The sequence below is a fragment of the Pelodiscus sinensis genome, chromosome 11, assembly GCF_049634645.1.
Source record: "Pelodiscus sinensis isolate JC-2024 chromosome 11, ASM4963464v1, whole genome shotgun sequence".
Lineage (NCBI taxonomy): Eukaryota > Metazoa > Chordata > Testudines > Trionychidae > Pelodiscus > Pelodiscus sinensis.
Window position 1 is genome coordinate 30,021,010 of NC_134721.1, and position 19,848 is coordinate 30,040,857.

Genomic DNA, 19,848 nt, shown 5'->3' on the forward strand with positions numbered 1-19,848 from the left:
TGTTTCAGTGTCGGTCCACCAAACATTTTTTAATGATTTTGCCGGTCCACGGTATAAAAAAGGTTGGGAGCCACTAGTCTAGAATAGAGGCAGGAAGGGGAAGAATGATTTCAGATATTCACCTATTAGCAATTATTCACGAGGGACAATGCCAGGCTATTCAGTTTGATGATTCTTGCCAGATACCAGTGACTAAGGAAATCTGATGGGGTTTAAAAATTACACTCTTGGGGGAGGGAGTTCTGGAGAGGAATATACTCTGACATGGGAATGTTCTGGAGGCGCCTGAAGAAGGTAGACTCTCTTAGGTTAGCAACATGAGATAGTTGGACTTCAAGTAAGAGTGGGTCTATACTTGCAGCAGCAAATATAGACACTGCATGCCCAGCTAGCATAGAACTCAAACTGGAGAGATGGTGATGATACACTACTAAAGCAAGTAGAGTAGACAGATGCCAGAACCCTGAGGCACATTGCCTACATGCCACCAGCGAGGCCAACAGCCACTGTGGGGGGTAATGATGGAGGCAAATGGCTCTGTGCCCCAGGAAGGGCTGGGGCCTCAGATAGAAGGAACAAGGCTTAAGGCAGTCAGCCCTTAACACTGCCCAGACCATGATGCGCCTTCCCCTGCAGCCCTCAGAGCCAGGAAGAGCCGTGCTCTAGAGCTCCAGCAGCAATTCAAAGGAGCCTGGGGTTCTGGCCATTACCACAGAAGTAGTTGCAGCAGCTGGGAGCTCTCATCCCCTTTGAATCACCAGACCCTGGAGCAATTGCTTCCTATGATCCCCCCCCTCCCCTGTTGGCCTGCCTTTCACTGCAGAGTACAAAGAAGGCCACTGAAAGTGTCAACAAGACCTTGGGCACACATGCATGTAGACTCTTCACTGTTACAAAATCCTTATGTCTCATGTTCCTAGCGCTAAATAAAAAGATACTTGCATATTCCATCTAGTACAACATACAGTTACCTGCCTCTTATGCAGGACAGATTTACGAGATCATGTCATACCTGTGTTCTAAAGCCTGCACCTGATGCCAACTCACTGCACTGGATCTAAATTTGAGATGCTAGCTGCTATCAATACCATCTTGGGTGGTCTAGATCGATGGTTCTAAACCTGGGGCCAGGGCCCCTTTGGGGACCACAAACAAGCTTCAGAGGTTCCGTCAAGCAGGGCCAGCCTTACACTTTCTGAGGCACATTGCAGAAAACTGAAGCACCACTGCATGGGGCTGAAGACCAGGGCTCCACCACTCAGGGCTGAAGCTGAAGCGTCAACAGCGTAGCTTTGCAGGGGCCCTGTAGCATGGGGCCCAGGCAATTGCCCTGCTTGCTAGCCCCTGGATTTTATATGCAGAAAAACAATTGTGACACAGGTGGGAAGTGGAATTTTTATAGTGTGTAGAATTTTCAGAAAGAAAAAGATTGAGAACCCTGGTCCAGAGGTAGATGTCAGCTATGTTAAAAAGTATCTCTTTGCTCATGCAGTGTCATGTCACCTGCACTCAGAAGCAATGCACTCTCTGTCCACCCGAAAATGGGTCACTGAGATCCGGGGACAGGCTGTTTACAGAGGGGCCTTTTGTTTCTAAGTCTATTCCTTCCGAAAATTGATCCTGGTCCTGGGAGCTCTTAAAACACAAAGTAAGATGCATCTTTTGGCTCAGGTTTTCTACCAACTGCCCACCTGGCATTTAGACTGAAATGCATTGTACTTGGTCTTTTCAGAGTATGTGGCTCGCTGCTAAAAATGGGTCAGAGAAAATAGCCACTATATTTTGGAAAAATATTATATATAAACTGCGTAAAGTGCTCACACAGCTACTGTGTTGATGGGGCCTTATAAGTGCATATAGTAGCAATCTTGACATTTTATTCAGGCCTTTTGGGGAAATTTCTATAGCAACCTGGAGTATAGTTCTTTCTATCAGTACATAATGTCTGTGTTCTACCATATGTTAACCATTTATTATTTCAAAGTGTCATACCCTATAGAATGGTAATGACATTTAGAAGTGTAGAGTATTGATTAGCAGTTGCTTAAAAGTGAATCACTATTACAATGTGGCATCTGTTCATGGCTCTACCTGTCATCACCATCAAAGTAATTTGCATGGAGACTGGCTCTTTTAACCTTGAAATGCTAGCATTTTCCAATACAGGATGTGAAAACAAACAACCATAAATGCATTAAGTGAGGAAATTAGCATTCATTTCCTTTTGAGAGCTAATGTTTTCCAGTTGGATTGTCCACTCAAAAATTTCCATATTAAAAAGACACTGTTGAAAGTACAATGCATGTACTTGTAAACTTACTGAAACCATCTCAAATTTCCCTAGTATAACAGCAACAGAACACTTTCACCTTTAATAATAAAAGAAATGAGATCATTTTGTGTTGCAAAACCCATACAGATGCAGACAGCACTGATGTGAATAAGCAATGAATGCAGTATGGCTTGAAATGACATTTTCTTTTAAGTTAAAAAAAGGTGTTAAAATCTCTATTGAGACACCGACAAAAATAGACTATATGGTAGATCATTACAAACATTACACTATGATTCACATTCCAGTGCTGTCGGTTAAGGAGGCTAGACACTCAGGGTGTAATGGTGGCTCCGTTAAAGGTAATGAGAGTTTTGCCACTGACTTCAATGGAACCAGGTTTTCACCTCAAAAAGGGGAAGAGAATCCTCTATCTGTCGGAGGAAAAAACACTGAGCTATGAAAAGTGAGAGAGTATATCCATATATTGCAACTAGATCCATAATAGACATTAAATAAGGACCTTTTCAGAAAATTTTTACGTTGTGCTACAGCTTCTTCAATGCAGTAGACTGCAAATTGATACAACATAAGCATCTCTGTGTTTTGTTCTTTTCTTGAGGAAAGAGAAACAAAAAGCATCCTTCAAGGAAATTCACTTTTATGTCTCCATGTAATATACAAGCTCATTAAATGCATGGTAATCAGTTTGGTGTGGAGAGTAGCTTTCTGGGGTATGTGCCTCAAATAAATGTGCAGATTAAAAAGAGATGGAATATCAAGTGATGCATAGAAAAAAAAGGCAATTTCTCAAAATGACTTAAGCAAAACTCTAGGATAAAAGTGTTTTACATCCTCACAAGTATCTATCATTTTATCATGACAATTTTTATTTAGTTGTATGAGAGAACCAGAAATTTTGTTGCACATAAACTTAAAGTGATATAATTAACTTACTCTGAGTGTTGATGTTCTATTATTAATAAAATTTACCTTCTTTTAAAATCACAAGCTTATTTATGCCTAACATTATTTTGATATTAATTCACTTATAAGTAAATTCAATATTGTTTCATTGCAAAATCAAAATTATTAATCAAAACTGGCATAACATTTAGAAGTCCAGAAAGACAACCATTTATGCCTTTGTTTTAATTTGCACTAACATCAATCATATTACTGGACCTTTACCCAAATACAGACAACAGTATTCACAGTACTCGAATTAAAATTAAATAATAATAAAAAAAGCAAGGTTTTTAAAAAGCGAGCTTGTTGAGGGGGTGAAAGAAATGCAATTAATGTCAAGATGATTGGACTAAATTTCTCTGAATCAATATATAGTGAACTTTGTCACCATTATGCATTTAAAAACTAAAGATAGATGTACTGCATGAGTCAGATGCACCACGTGAATGCTAATTGATCTAAATCACCCTGTTATTATAATGTTGTATTGACATTTCCACACTTGTAAGAAGCTGTCAAGACACAGAACCAAATCTATTCAGGAAAACAAAATGCAATTTTTAATTTTAAAAATAGGAATATTATGTTAATTTAAAAAATGCTTTGAGAAAATTCAGTGATTTGGGAGGTTCCAGTATACAGAAGTACTGGAAATAAGGGGTCGACACAGTCATACAACATACACTGTTAGCATTTCGGCTAATAGGCAGTTAAGTAACAGGCAAGGTTCAGTTAAACAGCTTCCATAAGATAAATAAATCTTTGGATAAACTTGTATTTAGGAAAATAGCAAGTCTTGATAAATAAATGGCTGATTTTTATATTGCTCCTATATCGATTAAATGGAATATTGTCAATTCTAGCCTCAAGAAAGGAATGCCAGTGTGATCCGTATGAAAAAGTGAGTCCCCAATAGAAACCTGAGAAAGTGTAACCAGGCTAAAGAGCCAGCCACTCTACAGGAGCTTGAAGAACTTTACTGCATAAACCCCAATTATTTTTAACATTAAAGGAAGGTGCATCACCTGTGTTTCATTACCACCATTCTGTTGCTACAGAATTAAATTGGAAGCCTTTAGTACTATGAACTTTAGAATGTGAACAGCAGTGTTTCCAAAGCTCTTTCAGAATTCCTATTACAGCAGGTTAAATAAACATTTCCACTATATTTAAATCCCAATTTGATTTCTGCATGTAAAAATTCTGACTATTTCAGCAGACTGTGCTAGCATACCTATTGCAGTTCTAATTAGCCATAATTGTAATATTATGGGGATATGACTTTTAACAGCATGTAAAGATGAAAAGCAAATCTAATGTTTTTTTAAAGTATAAGTAAACAACAGTTTCCTCCCCCGCCCTCTCCTCCCAAACAGTTACATGGTAGCACATATCACACAGGACAGTTAATTAATTTGAATGGAAATCTAGGACCTAGCAGTATCTGCTAACTAGCAGAAGAGTATGCATGTCTCTGCAGCAGTATGTGGATAGTTTATTTTATAGTGCCAAATCTACGTGACAATTGTAAAACCTTCCTAAGTTAGAAACATGCAAGCAACACTATTGTTCTGTTTTCTCTGTTCAGTGTTCGGAATACCCGTTAGTGTTACTTTTCTTTAGAGATAATGCAGTATAAATATCAACTGTATTTATAAAAATGGTAATTTGATTCAAAAGCAGCCAGTCTTGAATTCTGCAAGTTAAACATATATAAACATTCTTGAGGAAATCATCATATGTCCCATATTTTTATAACAGAACAATATATCGGGCTATAGACAATATAACAAAATGCTGACATGCCCCATCTAAAGATATTTCAACTTAGTTATATATTTATTTATACAGAGATTGCTTCAGAGTGATGAATATCCACTTCTATGTAAACATCTATATAAGTTGCGATCAAAAATTCAAAAAATTAATGCTTAAAGTAAATATTTTTAAAACATTGCTATTAATTATAAACTTTGGGAAGTTTTGCTTTAGAAATTAATCTATTTAACTTCCATATTAAAATTTGTATTTAGCAAGTTGTCATGTATAGTCAAGAAGCATTCTAAATATAGTCTAAATATATTCCTCTGAAAGAACTTTGCTTAGTCCACATTAAGACCAAATGAATTGAATAACCTTTCATATTAATTTTTCATTTTGAAAGACTTCGAAATACTTTGTAATGTAGCAATCTATACCAATCAGGTAGAGTGCTTTATAACTCCATCTGCTGATATTTTATAATTCTTAAATAAAACATATTGTTTAATCCTCAGATAATATGATGAACAATTAACGTAATCCTGCAATTTTATTTAAAAATGTACTAACTCTTGAAACCCAATTTTGTTAGAATGAATTCTTAAATGGTTGGATGCTGGGAAAATGTTAATGCTTAGGACACTGATGTATTGTCATGTTGTTAAATCTTGTGATTTACTCCACTGCTGACTTATGTGTAATGAAAATGTTTTACATTCATAAGTTTAAATTTTCAAACTTGATATGTGTTCATTAGCACAGTTAAACTGAAGAAAACTGAAATATAAACTTTACAGAAGAGTACTTGCAAAATATTCTACCACCCAGGCTCATTCACTACCATCAATGTAGAGAAATACAAAGCTTTAGAGAATAAGTCCAAAGCGAAATTTAAAATAAAATTAAAATGCAATTATGACTACCAAAATGCAGGGGGGGGAGGGAATAAAATCCTACTGTCTGCCATACAACCCTAAATACCAATCATATTATGAAATACCAGAATAAAGGCAAAAAGGCAAGAAATTAAAAATATCAAGGAATAAACCAACAACAGTCAAGCAGTAAAAAACACAAAACAAGATTTGCTGGTGAATTGGAAAGGATGCTGATACAAAGGTAAAATGAATATAGAGATAGCTTCCAATAACCTACAGCATAACCAACAGAATAAAATCTTACTACTTTAGAGGCAAAACAAAGGAAAATACATTATTTCAGAGGTGGTCCTATCAGTATCAAAATTAAGAAGAGAAGAATGACTAAGGATCTATACTGACTCTGTGGTCTTAATAGCTTTGGGAATCAAAAAGTGTTCTGAATTTTGCAGTCAAACATTAGGCAGTGTATCTTCAGTAGATAAACTTTTAAAATCATATGGATGTGTGCAGAAGTTCACACTTGTGGTCAAAGATAAATAAGAGCATATTAAATAAAACTACATATTGGGTGGTGCTCAATTAAAAATTAAACCATTTGAACAATATTAGATCGTTTCCAAAACATGGAATATGTTTTGATTAGATCCTGGTCAGCAGTTCAAAAAGATAAGATTATTGTGTTTTCTGAATACAACACTATTTGCATAGAAAACATGATGACACAAACTATATAAAGAAGTGTTTACAGTAAGTATAAAATATAAAGTAGGACTACAATGAATGCAGTGTCTCAAAGGTTAGATTAAAATAACTGTACACCAAAATACTACATCCAGTTAATATAAAGGCCTTGAGAAGCACTAAGACACCAAATACTTTTGTGCTTAGGAGCTATATTTTTAATTGAATGAAACTCAATTCTTGCAATACTGGGAACCACAATATTGAAAGCATCAATTCCTTATACACTAAGCAATCTAACATACCTTTAACAATAAGATATTGCTGCAATTTTAATTTTAGCACAAGCTGTTTTGTTTGAATACCCAATGTACTGCCTGTTGCATAATTTCTGAAGGATATAAATACTTTCATAATGTGCACTATAACAATATGAGTAGTTCATTACCACACAACATTCATAAAGTGCTACTTTGGATTAAAGTCCTATTTGAAAAGAGTTGGCATTCACATACTGGAAATTACTGGATTTTAATACCAGGCTTTGAGGATCATATTTAAATGCTGCAGAACTGCAATAGTGATGTCTTTCAACTTCTCTCAATTTTTTATTCATCAACCACTCTAAAACAAGTTCCCAATAAGAAACTTTTATTAAAAGATGCACCTATTCTAATTTAACAGTGCAACTTTATATTAAAGTCTAATAATCAATTCTGCATTCTCATTATTTGTCAGAATGATGTAGACAAACCAATTTCTCAAGTTTTTGCATTACTTCACTAGGTTATTACCCAGCTGTGCAGCTGAGCAAAAAGATAACCACATTCATTCCCCTTATCTGTAATGATGTAATACATCCCAGCACTGGGTAGAGATGATTGGGGAATAATGGGATTGCAAAAACAGCAGAGATGATAAACAATGGTGCAGTCTTCTTTCCCTAATACAGTCAACGGCATGCAACATAAGATGCAAAGAATGATAAAAAAATGCTCTAATTCTGCTCCTTGCATGAAGTTTTTCAGAGAAGCAGCTGTTTCCATGCTGAAACAACAACACCATCATCATCCTCAGAGAGTAACAAGATGACAAAATAGCTTCTAGGCTTCACTGTGCACTTCACTAGTAAGTAATATTCTTTGGACCTGAAACCCATTAAAAATAACCAGTTAATCAGGAAGTCGCCAGTCAGCGCAGCAAGGAGACAGCAGGGCCTAGGAACTATATGCAGAGCAAAAAGCCTTCTAACCAAAGGATGTGCTGCTCGCCTGTTTGTTTAGAAAACTAAATCTGCCTCCATTTTCTGTACTAAAACCATTTCTTGCTACAACTAGAGAGATCCTTACCTTCTGCAGAAGCTGAGAACCTGAGTATTTAGCTGCGATGGATTTGATTTCCCCTCCAAAAGCAGAGGCCCAGAGCTTTACACTGTGGGGGCAGGGGAAAAAAGACAGGAAGAAATGTAATACACATGTTACAGTAGGCAACAAACAAACAGAGCATGACAGCCTCAACTGCACCCTCAAGAATCTAAGCAATGTTGTGTTAAAAAGCACTGTTAAGAAATAACACCACCCCAAAAGAAAAGAGGAGCTATTCACAAGTACAAGCTGAAGGAACATGTAGTTCAGACCAAGGTAAGGCCTTGGATTTAAAGTTGCTTTAACTGCACTTACAAATAAACAAACAAACGGATTTGTAAAGAGACAGGATTTTGCATAATCTGGAAGGTACTAACTGGCTGCAAGAAGGAAGATGAAATAGGATAGCATTGGACCTGAAATCCGCATATAAGAATGAGTAAATGCCCCATACATAAAGGCTTTTAACTTTAGCGTCTATACATGTTTATCCCCCGCACACCCTCCCCTAAAATAAAAATCAAGCAGCAGTGAGTTAATCATGACACTGGACTTCACACAGACCTGGTAACGGAATAAAATGCTCGGATCAGTCAAATATCTGCAACAAACAACAACAAAAACTTGGGCACCAGGGCTCCAAGTTTCCACTCCTGCAGCGTGGCCAGAGAGCCAAACCATGCAAACACTTACACCGACAAGGGGATCTGCTGCTCCGATCCGACCACATCCACGAAGGCGGTGTTAAAAGCTGTCCAGAAGATAAAGAAGAACCCCCAAAAAGCCCGGAGTAGGTTCAAAATCATGGTTTCTCTCGGAGCCTGAGAAGACTTGGGGGAAATTCGAGCACAGCTGAGCTGAACAGCAGAACCGCTTGCTCCCCCACTCTCCTCCAAAGCAACGCTGGAGAGGGGAAAGATATCACAGCTCCATCCTCATCCCTCCCGGGAGTGGCCCTCTCTGGATAATGGAAGGAGAGGATCGGAGGGGGAAAAGCGCTAACGACTTTAAAAACTATTGTGTCCTTGGTAACAGCGACGCGTTTTCCAGCCCTGCTGCAGCCACTTGCATGTAGTTCTTTACAACTCCGCAGTCAGCAGTGAGCCGAGTTACTTCAGTGCCCTGCTGCTTCTCCAAAGTGCCCTTAGCAGCGAAGGAGCAGCCTCTATTGATTCCGAGCGGGGAGGCTGCCTCCTTGCAATTACTGCTCACTTTATGGATGGGAAGCTGCCTCGAGTTCTCCTTCTCCCTCGCCGGCACGCTCCAGCCTCCGGCTCCGGGCGAGACAGCCAATACCCGGGGTGAGGGGAGCAGTCTTTGAGTGAGAGAGGCAGGGACCAAGGGCAAAGTGCCGGGGTCCGGCAAAGTCTGGAGGTGCTCAAAGTGGGACCCAGAGCTTTCGGGGGGCGGCTGGAAAGAGCAGCGCGCCTTGCCCGAGGGACTCCGCTGGGCAGGGCTGGCAGGAGTGGGAGGGGGCCGCGCACACCCGCCGGGGCCCCGGCCAATTCAGGCGGTGCACTGCTGCATGACAAGCATCTGTCGCCCGCCCCGCAGAGGAGATTGATGGCGGGAGCTCAGCCCTTCGCGCCGAACGCCGCTGAGCATCCCGGCTGCAGAGTCGGCGCGAGGACGGGAGGCGAGGCTGGCACAGAGGCGCCTCGGCAGAGCCAGTCCCCGGGCTGAGGTCAGGCGCGCACATGGACCCGAGTGGAGTGTCGCATGCCCTTGAGCGCGGCTGCGGCTTCCTCCCTGTCTGAGCGCTGCAGCGAGGCGCTCTCCGAGAGACCAGCACAGGGAAAGGCTTATGAATGAAAGGAAATGCAGCATAAGTAAATCAATGCGGGCTCGGGCACTGGAGAGCATCAATGAATTATTAATCTGTGCTTTTGTGAAGGAATCCCCTTAGTGAAGTGGGCATAAGATTCACAAGGAGCCACAGAGGGAGCAGGAAGGATTCATTCAGGTAGTTTTTGGTGTGTTTTAACCTCCCCCCGCTTGCTTCTCTTCCCCCCTCCCTTCTCCCGCCTTCGCTTGTTCTTACCCTCCATCTCCCAAAGCTAAAGACTTAAAATAGCGTTTGAACTTTAACGTAAATAAGCATGCCAGGAATTAAAGATGATCTGAGCATGGGCTGAGTCATCCTTACACTGTGCTAGAGAGACCCGCTACTGAGACACTAATGCACAGGAGCTGGGATTCTAGTTTACCTAGCTCGGCAGTTGGAATTAATGTCTAATTAGCCTATATTCCTTTGTACACAGTGTACTTTTCTTGTGTAGCATTTCCTCCCTTGAGATTTCATACACAGCACCGGTACTTTGCTTTCACATTAACTTTTACAAGTGTGCTGAACAGCTTGCCGTACAGAGTACCATCCCCTTCCACTGCCTGATTGCCATACAACGGATGTCCTGGCCAAAATGTAAGTGCTGTTGAATCAAATGACCAAATCTCAGAAAAAAAGCCCTGAAGATTTAAGGAAAAAATATTCTAAGGCAATTTATATAGTTATTGGGAAAGCTTGGAGTTTAGCTTTCATTAACCACTACTCATTTCCATATGGGAAGTATATTGCCCATATCTTTGGTTTGGAAAAGAAATACCAGTTTTTATTTTGTGAACTTGGATAACCCTTATGACTTTGGGAACTGAGGGCTCCTTTGGTCTGCAAGCTTAAAATCTATGTAACCCAGTAAGCACTCTGTAAGAAATGGTTTAAATGTATTACCATATCACCAGGTGCTCAACCTACCTACAGGCAAAATGTAAAAACATGTATGGATGACTAACCATGTATAATGAATTATACACCCTTTTGAACATGTCCTATAAACAGCAAAACCTTTTCACTACAATATCACACTGAAGAATGGCACAGATGCTTCTCCTATGTTTGTTACACAATCTTTAAATTTTATGTCAGGAAAATAGTTTTTAAGGTTTAAATGTTTTTAATGCATCAGTGCTTTCAAGACACAAGCCAGATAATATTTAAAGTATATATTTGCCAATGTTTGGATATTTCTAAAATTGCAACATAAAATATATGTGAAAACATCACCAGGTAATATGATAGAAGCTTACAGTATCATCAAATTACTTAAGTCTTGACGCTATGGTTTTTTTTAATTTAACATTTCTTTTATTTTATACCACCTCCTATTCACATTTGATTGTGTGTACAGTGTACATAGTTGAATATTTGTACAGTTATAACATGGGAAAAAACTACTTCTCCTCCTCCCCCACACAATAAAGATTTAAACAATATAGAAATTACCCATTTGTTTTTGTCACTAGTCTATATCTATGTTCTATTACTAAACTATAAAATATTTTAATATCTTAAAAGCAGGAAGGAGTCCTGTGGCACCTTATAGACTAACAGATTTATGGGAGCATAAGCTTTTGTGGGCAAAGACCCACTTCATCAGATACTTTAATATCTTAGTCACTTATGTACTCTAGAATGTTTGTACAAGCTTTTTGCAACTTTTTTACCATGCAATAATGGATTGAAAACCTGCATTTAATTCTGTTTAACACATACATCGTCTTCATAAGCAACTGTAAATACATTATTAAACAAATAGACATACAGATGTAGTATCCTATCCTGAGTACTCCTCCTATTCAAGACATGGGAATCACTGAATTCAGCACATCCAGCTTCAACATCATAATACCATGACATGGAAATTATAATAGCAATGAAAGTGCAACACAAACCAGAAATACTTTTTTTCCCTAAATTGATGATACATAATGTCTATAGGGTGGGGAAGAAGAGGAAAGATAAGTTGTCTACCAAAGGTTATTGTGGAATGTTGATTTGTTTTTACATTGATTGTTGTATGTAAAATGAAAGCTGTAGGTGGTAAATGGAAAGGAAGAATCTTATTCTGGTTTTATATTAAACCAAGTCATTTAAAATAATCCTGAGGTGGAAATATCAAAAAATGGATGGCACCATGTTGTGGTTCCCAATTTAGCAGAACATAGTGAAAGACTGAAATGAGACAGCAGATGAAGTCACCTGAAATTTAAAAAAGATGCATGACTATCAACTTTTAACTTCTTAAATGTTGAAGTTATATTCATACACTATTGCGATAGCATTTGTACCAAATATGCCTATGTGGTACCTTATGTGACATTAGCAATATGCTGCTTTTTAATATTATTGTAAAATGCATCTTTTTACATATGTGAAGTTATGGATTCCTTCTGTATGGTTTTACTAGGACATACTTACCTATTCTAGGTAAAGGTGATAAACAGGTCTACCCTAAACAAAGGAATATGGGCTTACCTCACTTTACATATTAGCAGTCAACATAGCCATTGTGCCAGACTGTCAGGGGTTATCCTGATCCTGAATATGAGAGACAAAGACAGAAAATTAACAGAACTCTTGCTTCCCATAGACATACACAGAAGACCAAATCCCCAGGGGGCCTTCTTGACTTGTCACACAGACCTCCCTTTGGGGATATAAGAAACAGAAAGAGACTCCATCTTTATCCTTCAAAACTGGAATGGAGACCGTAGGTGAGAGAAACCATCCTGAACAAAAGACAGTAACTTGCAGATTAAGTTTACTCTTTGTATTTACTTCCACTTGTATTTGTTTAGCCATTTCTACCTTCATGGGCAGTGTGTGACATCCCCCACGCCCCTTCCACCACCCAGAGCCTGCCCCACCCAGTGTAGGGCCACTGGCCCCGAGCCCCCCACCAAAGCCAGCCCACACAGCCCCTGAGAACCATGAGGAGAGTGGGCAGCACCAGACTCCAGCCTCAGAGTGCAGGGAAGGCAAAGCATAATGGGGCCTGGAGAGAAGCCACATGAGCAGGTAACCTAGCCCAACGGTGGGTGGGGCCACTATTGGTTGTGACCTGCCATCCATTTCCTACCTTTATCCCTTCTATTTGGTATCAATTAATCCATGTTCTTTTGTAAATAAACATGTTTTAATTTTATTATAAACCATCACTACTGAGTAAGTTCAGTAAAGAGTGTGCTTTTAGAAAGCTAACATAACAGGTGACAGTTTTTTATTATCTCTGTAAAGACAAAAAAAAACCTATCACTTCCTTTGTGAGCATTAGTCCCTGCAATAGCATGATTTTAAGGTGAATTCAGGACAAGAAGTATATTAAGGTCAGACTGCAAGGAGTAACCAGGCTGGGCAAACAAAGGGTGATACTTGTGACATGCTGGCAAGCAGTTGGGATCAAATATGTATAGCCATAACATACCCAGGCAGATGGTGACCAAACCTCTGACTCTCAGAGAAGCCTTCAGAAGTGCCAGCTGCCTCTAGAAAATATACAGTGATGCAAGGTGACAAAATTTGTATCATATTTATATTCTACTAGAAGATTTACCTGGCATTGCTAGGGTCCTTAACTCAAATAAGTTTTGCTTTCTTTCATTTAAAATCATTGTTCTGGGGATGAAGGATTCAATATGTAGGCTGCCATGAGGAGAAAGGACAACCCCACCTTCTCTCACTACCACATCCTAGGGCCAGGTGAGAAGTGCCTATCCAGGGCCCCTGCAGTGGGCACAGCCAGGGGAAGGGTGCATGTTCCCCGGCTGGGGGATGGACAGAGACACAGACAAATGGACACACAAAAAAACAACTTATCTGAAATATATGTAGTAAACAGCTGTCATTTATTCCACCTCTGGCCCCTGCTGGCCCAATGGAGTTATTGCTGTCCAAGTTCCCATCTCTGGCCCCTTGCTGCCCCTTGTGGTCATTCTACAGTATAACTGTCCCTCCTACCAGGCCATTCCCTTTCCCTTTTATGAGAAACAATCAAATTCCAGACACATCCCGTTGTCCTGGCACAACCAAACCCTTACCTTGTGTTAAGTTATGATAAGAGGAAGCTGCCTACCAAATGTGGTGGTCCTAGCACTTACCATTTAGGGAGAGTTCTCAGATGGATGGACACACAGACAACATTTCTAAAATATATAGTATATAACTACCTTGGAATCTCAGAAGCAAATATTAGTACATTGTGAGCTATAAAAATGAAGATCCTTTCTCAGAGCCTTGAAACTAGTCTGCTTTCAATACATGATAGTCTCAAGTATTACCCACACTGAGCTAAAGGCTGTCCAATAACTTGGGGATTTCCCCATCTCCTATTCTAAGGATGCAAAGTCATCTAATCTTTTACTCATTAATAGATGATCAAGAAAAAGAGTAGACAGTGGTTTACAAACACATGAAAGAGACTTCCTACTCTCTCACACCCAAGAGGTTGAAATTTACCTAAAATATGTGATACGTCACATGGTTGTTCAAAAGGTCAGAGAGAAGATGAACATTGAAAGGCTTCACAAAAGAGCAACATATTAAGGAAGGAACTGAGAGAGTATACTTGGTGAGCAAGAAATGGAAGATAGTTCATAAGGGCAGCATGAGAAAAACAATATAAGCTTGAGTAGAAGAGTAGTAGACTAAAGGTCTATTTTGGCAAAGAGGTAAAGTAAGGAACTATAGAAGCAATTCCAATGTCCTTCCCCCTCTCCTTTCAAATATATTTGCCCATGTAAAGGAGTGGGATGGAGAGAAAAGAAAAGAGCCATTTTCAGCTTTGCAACATACTTTGAGATCTTTGATGGAAGATATGGTTTTGAGACCAAAGAAAACAATTAAGAGAGGCACTAGGGAAGCATATGGAACAGGGGTGGGGAGTAGGAGGAAAATGAAGTAATTAACACAAATGTTTATTGTATTTCTTTTTTCTGTCACATCCTCTCAACAGTGAGCCCTACAGAGATAAGAAAGTAAATGCAAAAGACTAAACTGGCCAAAAACACTTCGCAAAAAAGTGCAAGCTACAGCAACCTGAAATTATTTCCAAAAAATCCACAAGAGTTCATTTTATTTGCCTGTATTTCATAAGAGTTAGAAGATACGTATACTGCAAAGTTATGAAAAGATATGTCCTAGGTGGACTGCACGGCAGCTAACATTCTCTCTTCGTAGCATTTTTCTGGGAAGCTGAAGAGAGAGATTATAATTCTAAAATAGGTGTGTCCTGTGTAATGCTCCTTTCATTTTATAAAAATAAATTCTCCCATTTTTTTCTTCTCTGAAACGTATATAGCCCCAGAGTGACCCCTTAAATAAGAAATGGGAGGAAAGAAGTGTGAAGCAGAAGAAAATGAAGGGACAGGGTTCCTTTATACAACACCGCATTTATGGTGCACTGTATTGAAATGTCTTTCTTGCCTTTAACATTTAGTGACTTTCATTTTTCCATTCTCTTTCTTCTTTCACATGTTTACACATGTAAAATGGAAAAAAGTGAATGAGAAGGATATGATAAAGGTCATATCTAAGCCTCATAAAGCAGTTTAAGACCCTGACATGAAAGGCACAATAAAATGTTAAGTATTATTATTTGGAAACACACCAGTGGTAGAAAGATTGATAAAATAATACTTTACAAATCTTTGGATTGGTTTTATCTGGCATAAGCTTTTAATGGTTTCAAATGAACTGGCATGTCTAAGTGCATTTGTGTGTATGTCTACATAGACTATTTTGTGGCATACCTAACATATGCACATGTATTTTTGGAATTTTATGAAGGTCCCTAGTGTATGAAACTAAGTATTTTATTGGTGTGAAAAAGCTAATTATTGATGGATCCCAACCCACTTAAGACAAAGATTGAGGTCAAGTAACACTACTCGTAGGATTTAGTGAATACAATACTGCATAGTGTGCATGAGTTAGTGCCTTTTAGACTTTACAATATGCTATAAATCTTATAATTGTTTTTGGAGAATTCAATTCTAAAAATACACCCATTATGTCTAAATCTATGTAATGTTACTTTTCCGTAGTTTTATTGGTTTTAAGTCAATATAGATATAAAAATTTTAATTCACAAGAATATTCTTAGTATAGATGCAAGCTATGTTTGTAACCATTGCTTGTGAACAATGGCATTAAAAAAACTATATAGAAGAGCAAAACCCCTTCAAAATATATCATCAGGTCAGTATTTTGAATACATTTTATCTTTGGCATATTTCAACCCAAAATAAACCTCACAGTTTGCCCTAAAACCCCAAGGAATGCATAGTTAATTTAGCTTGCACAAAGACTGTGTTCAGCTGCTGGCTTTAGCATCTCTGCATGGAGTTAAAATGTAAAAGAGCAGAGCATTATCACATCCCAGCCTATGAGAGCTCATGCTGCCTGGGCAAGCTAGAACGCTTTAAGATAATGATGTTTATAGCTAACCAAATCCAATTTAAGCAGTCCACTGTAGCTCTAGTCTGTTAGTTCCATTTCACATAGGCTTAATTTATTTTAAATTTTCAACTATTGAAAAGACTGCTTTTTTGTTTCTTTTGAGTGTCAGGCTAGAAAATGAACTCTTCCAGCAGCAAATGAATTATCTTTTACACCTAAGGCTAGTGTTACGTCGTACACGTTAATGTTTTCATTACGCTCAAAATATTTGAACATAGAAGCTAGTAACTAAAATGAGAAATCATAACTGAGAAATAACACAATGAACTGAATAGTGTGACAAAAAAGAAAAGAGGCTACAGTGTGACACTGATGATAAAAAATGAAGAGCAAAGGTGATAAAGCATTTAAATGATGAATCTAGGATTGTCTGTAGATTACAAAAATCAAATCACTAACCTTGCATAATTTGTTTCAGATGATGAATCTGAGCCATGCAAATTCCTCTGCTTTCCCTTCAAATGACTATCCTCCAAGATGTGGACTTGAAAGATTATTCGAATCATTTCAGATTTGGGATGCATTACAACAAAACATTTATGATACCAAGAACATAGAAATTCAGCAATGGGGATTATGCTCATCTAAAAATCTGAATTTAATTGCAACCAATTTTAGTAGGAGGGAAGCCTTATTGACAAAAATTTAAAAAACCCATTAACTGCAAGTGAGAGATATGGAACATCTTCCGCAGCACCACATGGAAGGTTGAGGGAAGTGGTGGGGGGGGGGGGGCAGACAACAATCCTCACCTCACACACACCCTGGGCTTGGACAGCAGTAGTGCCTGTGTCCTGTGGGGCTAAGACTGGGTTCCCTCTCCAGATACTGTAAACTAGAGCATGGAGTTGTAGCAATGCTAGGTTTGGATCGGACAACCCTCCTGATGGGAGGACACTAAACCATATTTCAGTGATTAGCACTGCATCCCTGTGCACCAGGTCACAGTGCCCAGAGCAAGGAACTCAGAACACAGAAGTCAAGCTCCAGAGTATGGGGCAGGCTTGCTCTCCAATCCCCCACTCCAGGCCTTTCTTCTGCACTAGGGTGTAGGCTCCGCAGGAAATCACGGCAAACAGAAGTCATGGGTAAAACCAAGAAATCACAACACTGGAACTTTTTCTGCACTGTGACAAACCAGCAGCCCTAATCATGAACGCTGTCTGATCCTAAAAGCCACAGAGAAATCATCACAGAATTGCACAGGAAAAAGATACATGCAAGGAAACAAGCAAAGAAGAGTAAAGTTTTCTACTAAATCAATATACAGTAGCATCAGTTCAAGAACAAAAAATAAAGTCAGTGGCTTAAATTCAGGATATTAGATTTTCTTAAGTATTTGGTCATATTGGTATCCAAAATCAACATAATGAAAACTCCAACAAACGGTGATAGCCCAAAATCATTATAGTACCACTACTGGGAGCAATAGTGTGATAACCAGCTAGCAGAACACTGCAGTACTTTATTTTTAGATGGACTATTCCTATGCTATCATATACCCCATCATAAGCCATCATCTCCAACTGTGAAACTAAGTTAGGCAAAGGGTGGCAAACAGATCTATAGGATATTTTTAATAATATTAGGAAATAGCAGATACACTATGGAATCTTTCAAATCCAGCCTATAAAATTTACTTGGCATCTATCTTGAATAGAGGTGGGTTGACTCATCGATTACATCTTGAAACGCTATTATAAATAAAAATAACTTTATATAAATTTTTTTGTCAAGCAAGAATATTAAAGATTATTTTGCCTCATACAAACCAGTAATTTTCCCCTCCTACCAGACCATATTCAAGGGCTGTTTGTGCTAATATTTTGCAGTCTTAGATCACCATATGATCTGGTTTACAGTAGACACCTATTGCCTGGAAGGTAGGAATTAATCTATTTCCATAGATCCCTTCATATAGAACATTTTCTTAGGATTCAGAAGGCGTGATAGACTCAGCATCTCACATGGTGAGGCCATAGAATGGTAGTAATCTTGATGGAAGATTTGCTCAAAAATGGTTGACCCACTTTTGACATCACACAGAACATCTGATACTGGAATGGAATGACTAGAAAACAGCCACAACATGTAGTTTAGTATTATGACTGTAGCATACAATGCTACGAATCCCTACAACCTGCACAATAAATGGCAGCTTGCATGACATGGAATTGCTAAGCACTCATGATTTACTTATTGGAGATTTGAATACAGTATTTTGAGTTTTAATGTTTGTTTAAAGATACATTTAAAATAAAAAAGAAAATACCATTTGAGTGTATTTAGGTTTACATAAAGTATTTGTCAAAGCATGTCTTTCTACATTATATACTGTTAACCACTCCAGTGACACTAATATTGCAGGATACACTTCTGTCAGACCACTATGCCCATTACTTTTTAAATGGATCACTCAATTTTTAAGCAATCAGGCAAACAAATTCAGGACCTAACAGTCATTTTACTTGAGCTATGAAACCACCAGGGAATCATGAATGCCATCTTGTATTAAGTCTAGTTATAGGCACAGGCTACAGCATGTAATAAAAAATACAGGGCTGGCATAACCATGAGGCGAACTGAGGCGGCCGCCTCAGGTGCCAGACTGTGAGGGGGCGCCACTAGGACCCATATTGTAGAAAATTGTGTCTGCTGCTCGTGCATAGGTATTCTCTCTGCTCTAGATGCTCAGAGATGGTGGCGTACTGTGCTGGAGGAAGGAAGGCACAAGAGACATAACAGGCAGCCAGGAGAAAAGGTGGCATGGGGGCATCATTTGAGCTCCCTGCCTCAGGTGCCAAAATGTTGTGGGCTGGCCCTGCAAAAATAAATACAAAAAAAAGAATCAGGAATGCAGAATTTTCAGATTACCATCCCAACAGTCATCTGATAATCAACCATAATAATGTCTGTTTCATATGAGTCCCAGAAAATACTTTACTAGTACAGGTTATATCTCCAAAAACCAACACCCTCTGTTCCAGCAACATCTGTCATCCAGCAGGGCCTTTGATGCTCCAGAACTAGAGAGCAGGGAGCCTAAGCACAGGAGGGCCATCCAGGGCCAGGGCAATAGGGTCAGCAGCCTGGCTGGGGGCAGTGCAAGACCTGAAAACCAGCACAAGACCAGAGCCAGAACCCCACGGCAGCATCTAGCAATCTGCAGCAGAGTGGGGCTGGGCCAGAGACCCTTGGCAGCATGGGTCAATGCAGAGTTTAGTGCCGGGAGCTTGGGGCTGCAGCCAGAGCCCCATGGCAGCATGGGACCAAAGTCCACCAGCAGCTTCCTGGAGCATGGGGTTAGGGCCAGAGTCCTGCAGGAGCCCCCTGGAGCTTGGGGTTGGGGCCAGAGCCCTGCAGCATTCCCTTGGAGCACAGGGCCAGAGGCCAACAGCAACTACAGGGTCAGAACCCCATAACAGGAGCCAGAGCCTCTGCTGCCTAGGAAGCCAGCAGCAGTTGGCCATGCATACCAGCCAGATTGGAGGTGGGGGAGGGTGTGGCAGGATGCCTTGCTGGACAACATTCCCTATAAGATGCACACCCACACAGTCGCACAGCCCTTTTCTGAGCCCCACACAGGGGTTCAGAGCTCCCTGTGCAAGCAGGGAGCTCAGTTGCTCG

At 39.4% G+C, this 19,848-nt stretch overlaps 1 protein-coding gene and 1 long non-coding RNA gene across 4 annotated transcripts in view; one reads left to right on the forward strand and one right to left on the reverse strand.

Annotated features, from left to right (window-relative positions):
* Positions 1 to 8,865, reverse strand: part of CACNA2D3 (calcium voltage-gated channel auxiliary subunit alpha2delta 3) — a 755,257-nt gene extending 746,392 nt beyond the window's left edge. For all 3 annotated transcript variants that reach the window (XR_001368709.3, XM_075938900.1, XM_075938901.1), the window contains exons 1-2: positions 8,622 to 8,865; positions 7,914 to 7,995 (exon numbers count right to left, since the gene is read on the reverse strand). Coding sequence is in view for 2 of the 3 variants with exons in the window: in XM_075938900.1 (XP_075795015.1) it covers positions 7,914 to 7,995; positions 8,622 to 8,734 (195 nt within the window). In the remaining variant the exon portion in view is untranslated. The remainder of the gene's footprint in view (positions 1 to 7,913; positions 7,996 to 8,621) is intronic.
* An 889-nt stretch (positions 8,866 to 9,754) lies between these two features.
* Positions 9,755 to 18,420, forward strand: LOC102448425 (uncharacterized). Its single transcript, XR_332520.4, has 3 exons — positions 9,755 to 9,891; positions 12,356 to 12,479; positions 16,640 to 18,420. It is a non-coding gene; the product is annotated as an uncharacterized LOC102448425 (long non-coding RNA).
* The last annotated feature ends 1,428 nt before the right edge of the window (positions 18,421 to 19,848 follow it).